This window comes from Neophocaena asiaeorientalis, unplaced genomic scaffold, assembly GCF_003031525.2.
Source record: "Neophocaena asiaeorientalis asiaeorientalis breed wild unplaced genomic scaffold, Neophocaena_asiaeorientalis_V1.1 scaffold332, whole genome shotgun sequence".
Taxonomy (NCBI): domain Eukaryota; kingdom Metazoa; phylum Chordata; class Mammalia; order Artiodactyla; family Phocoenidae; genus Neophocaena; species Neophocaena asiaeorientalis.
Window position 1 is genome coordinate 5,599,423 of NW_020173111.1, and position 9,282 is coordinate 5,608,704.

General features: G+C 43.8%; 1 protein-coding gene across 1 annotated transcript in view; it reads right to left on the bottom strand.

Annotated features, from left to right (window-relative positions):
- DYNC1LI1 (dynein cytoplasmic 1 light intermediate chain 1) overlaps positions 1-188 on the bottom strand; it is a 42,523-nt gene extending 42,335 nt beyond the window's left edge. The window contains exon 1 of the mRNA XM_024743474.1: positions 2-188. Within this exon, the coding sequence (XP_024599242.1) occupies positions 2-87 (86 nt within the window). The 5' untranslated portion in view covers positions 88-188. The remainder of the gene's footprint in view (position 1) is intronic.
- Positions 189-9,282: the final 9,094 nt, after the last annotated feature.

Consider the following 9,282-nt stretch of genomic DNA (forward strand, 5'->3'; position numbering starts at 1 on the left):
CTCGTTGGCCAAGGGACCGCCCGTGTAAGTCGAGGTTAATCCCGCCGTAGAGGAACCGAAAGAGCCGACTCGCCCCACAGCCGCCATCTTAGTCGGGAACACACCGGTCCCAGCAAAGCTGAATGAGCCAGGCGGAGGCGGCAGCGGAGGCGGAGGCGGCGGCGGCGGCGGCGGAGGCGGAGGCGAGAACCCGGATATGCAGCGTTCGGCGCACGGCAGCGGGGCGGGGCCTCGGGGGTGGGGCCCAGGCACTGCAGGGACTGACGGAGCGAGAGACGGCGAGCTGCGCGTGCGCAGCAGGCCGCCGGCCGGCGAAGGGGGAAATGCGCGTGCGCAGGTGGCTCGGCGGGACGTCGTCCTGCAGCCCCAGTCATCCTGAGCTCAGCGGGCTGAAGCGCTTCTGGCCACCGCCTCCGCAGCCCTAGGCTGCAGCTGGGCGCGCTGGGGTGTGTCAGGTGAACAGTGCTCCCTCCCACTCTTCAGTCGGGTCCACAAACCCCGCAGCGGGTGTGGAATTCCTGCACTGTCACTGCCGTCCCGCCTGCTGCAATTGGAATTGGTTGTTCTTTGTACGTAATACAAAAGAGATTCCTAATTTAATCCTGAAATCTCCTTTCACCATTGTTCTGCAGATTCTCTTTGCCTCATTCCTGTGTCGTCTTCTTTCTTATCTTAGTGGAGAACTTTCTCCATTAGTTTTATGAGATAAAAGTGTATGGCTACATTTTTGGAGACCTGTGTATTCAATCAAGGCCCAGATGAAAGCTTAATGAAGGAACTATTTACAAAGGTGTGACTGATCTGAGGAGATGCGGCTAGCAACAGCAGGAAGATTTAGGGCTGAAGGGATGTTTGCTAGAATCCAGAGAGCTGCAGCTATAGGAAAAGCGTTGATCAGCAAGATCTTTGGCTTTGAGTAAAGGAACACAGCAGTAACCGCTCTTTCTGCCCTGCGGTATCCTGCCAGTATCTCACATTTGCAACCCTACCAGAAGCCAGAGGGCAATCAGTGATAGTTTGCCTGGGTGTAGAATTCTTAAGTGGCAAATTATCTTTCCTTAGGTTTTTCAAGGCCTTGACCCCTTGTCTGCTAGATTTTAGTGTTGTCCCTGAGAAATCCAAAGTCATTCTGACTGCTAATCCTTTGTTACGTGTTCTTTTTTTTTTCCCCCTACTTGGAGACTTTTAGAACTTCCACAGATTTCCACTAACCCATATACCCCCTTCCAGTGCCTGCACTGGCATAATAATTATCCTGCCAGTTATAGACAAATAATCCATACCCTTACACTAAAGCAATCTCTCCACTTGTGCAGTAGATTTCATTTCCTCTCCTCCACTGTGCTCCAACAATTCTCCCCCCTTTCGCTATATAATCATTTATTGATTTCAACTGGATCATTTTCTCTTAACCCTGCTCCTTCACCAGCTACTGCTATATTTCTTTCCTCCCTTTTACAGCAAAACTCTTTAAAATATTTGTCTTTATATGCTGTCTTCGATTCCTCTTCCCCTTTGCCCTTAGAACCCACTTCAATCAGACTTTTACCCCATGACTCCACAGAAACTGCTCTTATTCTTCTTATCAATGATCTCCTTGTTGCTAAATCCAATGGTAAATTCGCCTTCCTCATCTTTCTTGACCTTTCAGCAGCATATGGTACAGCTGATCACCCCTTCTAAATATCCTTCTTCACATAGCTTCCGAGTCACAATGTTCTCTTGGTTTTTTTTCCTGCCTCACTAGCTCAGTCTCCTCCACCATTTCCTCATTTTCCCGACCACTTAATGTTACAGGACTCCTGGGCTCAGCCTTTGTTCCTCTTATCTATACTCACTCCTTTGGTGATCTCATGCAGTCTTGTTACTTTAAATTCCATCTGTATGATAAAAACTCCCAGGTTTCTCTCTGCAGCCCAGAGCTCCATCTAGAACTCCAGATTAATACATCCAGCTGCTTTTTTTTTTTTTTTTTTGGCTGCACTGGGTCTTCGTTGCTGTACACAGGCTTTCTCTAGTTACTCTTCGTTGAGCAGGGGCCACTCTTTGTTGCACCGCGTGGGCTTCTCATTGTGGTGGCTTCTCTTGTTGCGAAGCACAGGCTCTAGGTGCACAGGCTTCAGTAGTTGTGGCACGCAGGCTCAGTAGTTGTGGAACATGGGCTTACTTGCTCCGCGGTTGCTCCGCGGCATGTGGGATCTTCCCAGACGGGAGATCAAACCCATGTCCCCTGCACTGGCAGGCGGATTCTTAAACACTGAGCCACCAGGGAAGTCCCCCAACTGCTTCTTCCACATCTCCATTTGGATGTCTAACAGCACGTTTCAAACTCAACATGCTCCACATTGAGCTGCTGACCTCTCCCCTCAAATCCCACTTCACCCATCACCTTCTCCACTAGGTAGCAGCTCCTTGTTGCCTGAGCTATTCTTGACTCCACCATTCCTTTCACACTCCACAATTGAATCCATTAGGAATCCTGGAGTCTCTAACTTCACAATATACCCACAATCCAACTTCTTATCACTCATTCTCTGATACCACTTTGAGCTATCATCTCTTGCCTGAATTGCTGTAAAAGGCTCTTCAACATGATAGCTGGAGAGATCCTTTAAAAAGGAGTTCCCTGGTGGACCAGAAGGGAGTTCACTGGTGGTCCAGTGTTCAGGACTTGGTGCTTTCACTGCCGAGGCCTGGGTTCAATCCCTAGTTGGAGATCTAAGATCCCGTAAGCCAGCGTCACCCCCACGCACCAGAAAAAAAAAATCAGATCATGTTACTCCTCTACTCAAAACCCCACAGTCACTGCTCATTTCAATCAGAGTAAATGCCAAAGTCCTTACAATGACCCACAAGGCTCTACAGAATCTGGCCTCCACTGCCTCTCTGGACTTTTCTGCTCCACCCTGTCCCTCAGTTTCTCCCATCCAGCAACACTGGCTCCACTGCTGTTCCTTAAACATATTGTGTGTCCTTTTGTATGTTTCTTTTTTTTTTTTTCTTTTGCGGTACGCGGGCCTCTCACTGTTGTGGCCTCTCCCGTTGCGGAGCACAGGCTCCGGACGCGCAGGCTCGGCGGCCATGGCTCACGGGCCTAGCCGCTCCGCGGCATGTGGGATCTTCTCGGACCGGGGCATGAACCCGTGTCCCCTGCATCGGCAGGCGGACTCTCAACCACTGCGCCACCAGGGAAGCCCTGTGTATCCTTTTGATTTAGCTGTTCCTTCTGGCTTGAAGGAGATAAGGAGCTGCCCAAACCAATATCTTCCCCCAGATAGCTACTTGGCTAACTCCCTCTCCTCCTCCAATGTCTTTGCTCAGTTCTCAGCCTCTCAATGAGGTCTACCCTTACCACCTCATTCAACGCTGCAACTTAAATCTTCACCCCTGCAATTCCAGGTTCTTCTTACCTTGCTTGCCTTTTTGTTTCCCATAACACTTACTACCTTCTAACATAGTATAAAATGAACTGATTATTACCTCCTAACATAGTACTGTCATCCCTCGATATCTGCAGGGGATTGGTTCAGGACCCACCCACAGATACCAAAATCCATGGATGCTCAACTGTATATAATGGGGTAGTATTTGCATTTAACCTATGCACATCCTCTCATATACTTTAAATCATCTCTAGATTGCTTATAATACCTAATACAATGTAAATGCTGTGAAAATAGTTGTAAATACAATGTAAATGCTATATAAATAGTTGCCTGCACATGGCAAATTCAAGTTTTGCTCTTTGGAACTTTCTGGAATTTTTTTCAAATATTTTACATCTGAGGCTAGCTGAATCTGTGGGCGTGGAACCCGCAGATACAGAGGGCTGACCGTAGAATTTACTTATTTATTGGAACTTAAGCTCTTGAGAGCTTCACTAACGTACCCCAAGCACTTTGTGCCTAGAACATAGCAGACGTTCAGTGAAGATTTGTTGAAGGTATGAATAAAGGAACAGATTTACTGCTTGTCACCAGGTTTCTAAAATTTCAGAATGATGATGATGATGATGATGACGATGTGTGTGTGTGTTTCAAGAGGAGAAGGGGATACAAAACAATTCTTCAACACCGGAAAGCAGGAGCTCTCTTTTACAATATTTTAACCACTTTTTGATATAAAAGTATCCCACGTCCTCTTGCTACTTTAACAGGTTGCCTGAGCACTGATTTACCTACTCTTGAAGGCTCTGGGCCTCTTTAGGTTTCTCAATGATATTCAATAGTATCCTGCTGTTGTATGGGGAAGTCTTAGATCCTGCTGGGATACCCCAGGGTGTACCCCAGATATCCTTTTTGGTTTCGTTTCAGCTGAGCCTGGGCGCCTGGAACTGGGAAATGGAACACTAGTCAGAGAAGGGACAGCTCCTCTCTCCATCTTACCATCTCTCGGGAGCTACGTCTCTCCTCTCTCTCTGTCAACCATCATCCTCTGCTTACTCATCAGCTTCCTCAAGGCCACAGTTAGGTATTTCTGTATCTCAAGAAAAGCAATCATTTGTCAGGTATAAGAGCTCTGCAGAAAACTGCTTAGGGAGGGGAACCTTCTGGAGGGCTGAGGTGGGGGATGCAGGCCACTTCCTCTTTCTGCCAGGGATGCCTCCCTCTGAGTTTGAGAGCTGAGACAAAACAGCCACCCCTCAAGCTGCTTCCTGTCGTACCAGCTTCCACAGGCCGCCTCTGGCAGATTTTCAAACAAGACTTGCTTCACCCACTGCACCAAATGCTGGCAATCACAGTTGATAGAAATGCCAGCTGAAAAGCCAAAACCAAAAGAAAATAAACAAGGCAATGAGTGGCCCCTTAAAATCTGACTTTGTGAACAACTTGAAAAATAAAAGTGTCAGAACGAACTTCAGAGTTTAAAGAGTGCCCTCCCCTACATGGTATGAATTTTTTTTTGTTGTTGTCAACATCCCGGACATTTGAGACAAAACGGTAATGCTAGAATTGGTAGAGTCCTTGCTTACAAGTAAGTAAGAGTAAGTCCTTTCTTACTCTCCAGCAGGAGATCCAGGGATCCAATTAGAGGGAAAAGAGACACTGAATCTTGGTTTCTTTGCTTTCCTTTGAGTCGTTTTTATCTCACTCTAAGTACCTCCTTAGAATGAATACAATGATGGGTATTTAATTCACTTTTCAGTCACCAGTCCCTCTAAATTACAGGTCTAACCTCTCTCCTACCACTCACCTAGGATTTTTATCAGGTGAGCCCTGACAGAACTTCATATCTTAGACAAAGAAAGAGATGGGGAAATACCTGACCCCCTTCATAGGAAACAGCAGAAGAGAATCTCCTCTATTTCTGGGTCTAAAATGAAATCCATGCCCCTCCTTTTTAAAAAAACAAATGCTTGTGTATGCATTTGTGTGTGTTTGTTTGTGTACAAGCATATTTGAGGATTACAGTTTACAAAGAAAAAATGTTTCATTTGCTTATAAATGTATCACTGAAAAATAATATGCCCTGAATAGTTTTTTAAATTCCAGAATAAGACAATAATTAGAATTGTCTTTTCATTTTTGACTGAGCTCCTCACCACAATATCCATGTTCATTCCTGGAAAATGGGTGATGAATAAAAGGGTAACAACCTGTAAATCAATCCACATTCATATGGAGTAGATGCTCTGTGAGACACAGGGAAAACAAAGAGACTTATCTTTTAGGCTAGAAGAATGTTTCTTCATTTTTAATACAGAACAATTAGGATTTTTAGAATGCTTAGTTGTCATTGTTGTTTTAATCTGTTCTTTCCCACTAAAAAGAAGAAAGAAAAAGCTTCACTGATTAATATATTCTTAGCTGGATACTTCTTACATATGTTTTTGGAGGATCTCATTTCCTTGTAATCAGATACTCCGAAGTTCAAGTCCATTACCTTTTCAAAAGAATAGTGATTTTAATGCCACTTGCTTCTTAGATTTCCAGAATTACACTCTGCCAGCCTCTTTACTTCCTAAAGGAGAAGATATCTAATAACTGACTTTATAGATTGAGATCTGCCAACACTAGATCATCAAGGTCATTAAGTTTTTCTGCTCTGGGGGCTCTACATGAGGCAAGAAATATGAAATTCCATGGCATTTTTAGAAATGCACTGTCTTTTGGAGCCGCAGGTGATTTCATGTTCATAACAATTTAGTCTACTTTAGTCTAGAGCTAATTGTGGTCTCTTATTGCTTTTACTAAAAGTAAGCCTAGAATATAACCTATTATATTCTGCACCAACAAAAACATTACATTTTCCCCACATGGGAAAGAGGATGAATGAATTGCCCAGTGGGAAGTTTCTTATAAGCAGAATGAATCAGTTATTTTACATCATGTAAGATTAAAGAGTTGTTTATTCGAAGGTGTTTAAGGAGATTCTAATGATCTTCAACTTTTTACTATAAGAAAACAGAAAGTTAGAGTTGCCAAGTACTGTAAAGGTGAAATCGGGAAGCAGAATGTCCTATCTGATTCTTCCTCAGAAAATCTCAGGATTGTGTTGAAGAATCAACCTCATCTTTTATTTCAGTTCATTGGTAAATGATGACAGGTAATCTAATAGAATTTTCACCCTAGTACTTATATATTTTTTAATACACCGGCTCTAGCCTAAGGAGTATATTGTCATGTGACCTCATGGTTTAAATTTTTGCTTTTTTTATTTTATTTTATTTTATTTTTTTGTGGTACGCGGGCTGCTCACTGTTGTGGCCTCTCCTGTTGCGGAGCACAGGCTCCGGACGCGCAGGCCCAGCAGCCATGGCTCACGGGCCCAGCCGCTCCGCGGCATGTGGGATCTTCCCGGACCGGGGCACGAACCCGTGTCCCCTGCATCGGCAGGCGGACTCTCAACCACTGCACCACCAGGGAAGCCCTAAATTTTTGCTTTTAAATAGCAGCAATATTATATTGAGTCTGACATTTTAGACTCTGTCCACACCATCAAACCTAAGTATTGGATTAAACAATGTTAATGATAAATCAAGAGATAAAACAGCTGATTTGCAGGGACTTCCCTGGTGGCACAGGGGTTAAGAATCTGCCTGCTAGTGCAGGGGACATGGGTGTGATCCCTGGCCCAGGAAGATTCCACATGCTGTGGAGCTACTGAGCCCATACTCACCAACTACTGAAGCCCTATAGCTCTAGGGCCCATGTGCTGCAACTACTGAGCCCGCATGCTGCAACTACTGAAGCCCGCATGCCTAGAGCCCGTCCTCCGCAAGAAGAGAGAAGCCACCACAATGAGAAGCCCACACACCGAAACAAAGAGTAGCCCCCCATCGCCACAACTAGGGAAAGCCCGCACAGCAATGAAGACCTAATGCAGCCAAAAAAAAAAGAAGAAAAGAAAAGAAAAGAAAGAAAGAAAAAGATAGCTGATTTGCATCGTTTAGATGAAATAAAGTGTTTGGATTCAGCGTTTGCAGTGAGGTGCATGGGGTCATGGGTACAGCCCAGGCTCCAGAATCAGACCAATTTGAGTTCAGATCTAGACTCTGCCACTTATTATGTGACTCTGGAGTTGTTTAAACTGTAAAGCCTGTTTCCTCACCTCTAATAGAGTTGTGAGGTAAATAAATGGAATCTGACATATAGTGAGGACTCAGCAGAAATATTTACTGTTATTCTTATTTGAAATAAGGTTATTAGGTGTTTTGTAGAGCAGGGTTTCTCAACATTGAAATGGTTTAAATGTGCACACGAATTCCTTAGAACCTTGTTAAAACGCAGATTCTGATTTAGTAGAACTGGCATGGAGCCTGAGAGTGCATCTCTAACAAGCTTCCAAGTGGGTATCTATACTGCTGGACCACGAAGCAAGGATATGCGGCAGAAAGAACTCAGGCTTTGGATTTATCCATCTGCAGACTGAGATCCTGGCTCCAAACATGTTAGCAGTATGACCTGGGCAAGGTCAAGCTTTCTCATCTCTAAGATGGAGATAATAATATGTATTTCTAATTAAATCAATCTTCGTTAAATAAAAAATAGTGAACTCAAATAATACCTGACATATTGTAAATACTTAACAAATCTGAGTTCAGTTTTTCTATAAGAAATGCTTTACTGGTCCATCCAGTATGGGAGACTTATGGTAGTTTTGAGACTATAGTAGTTTTCCTCCGTGGAAAAGCTGAAAATTCCAATCTTTGAAAATTTCTTAGAATTCGATCATTATGAAATCCACTTCAACGTTGATTTAAAAGTTTGTCATTGCATGGCAAGCAAATGTTGTGGGAACAGATTGGCAAAGTGCGCCAGGCAAGTGGTGGCACCTAAAGTCAGAGTGGGTAGAATTTCTACAAGTAACTGAGATAACTGAGGAAAGAAGCTAGCTTGTGAAGCATTTTATTTTACCGACAGTATTTTTACCTTTTATAGTATGGAAAATGTCAAACATATATCACAGTAGAGAGGAGGTATAATGAACCCATCACTCAGCTTCAGTAGTTACCAGCACATGGCCAGTCTTATTTTAGTTGGATTCTCACCCTCTTCTTCCATCTCTGAATTATGTTAAATCAAATCCAAGACATAGTATTATTTCACCCATAAATATTTCAATACATATTTTTAAAAACCAAGGACTCTTTTTCTTTAAAAACATAACGATTATTGGGGACTTCCCTGACCATCCAGTGGCTAAGACTCCAAGCTTCCAAGTGCAGGGGGCGCGGGTTCGATCCCTGGTCAGGGAACTAAGATCTGGCATGCTGCACGGCACGGCCAAAAAGACAAACAAAAACCATAACCATTAGAATAATTATTTCAAACATACTGCAACTATTGAATTTATAGCATATATTTAAATTACCATCCAATTTTTACTATAGTTAATGAGATGCATGTATACATGCTAAAGTAGAATTCAAAATAGCCCCACATTTAAGAACAAAGTAAATAATGCTTGTTTCCTAAACATAGCTGTTGTCAAAGAGGGCAGGGCAGTCATTGTCTTACCTGCAGGACTGACATCCTCAGCATCCTTCCCCTCACTGCCAGTTCTTAATTGATCTGCCAAGTCTAGGTGTTGATTTCCTCTCCACATTGTCCTCTGTATTCTGAGCCTTCCCTGTTTGATTCTCTCCAGCTGACAGAAAAGAGACTGCTTTTAACTTTTGCCAGGAGCAGGCCCTTCCAGGCAAGCTGATCTGAGTTCGAAGCTCACACGAAGAGCGTAGGGTTCTAGGATCTCATAAAATGTTAGACCTGGATGGGACTTCTTAGTTCAGCCACTAGATCTGAAAACTGAGGTGCAGGATTGTTAAGTGACTTGCCCTGT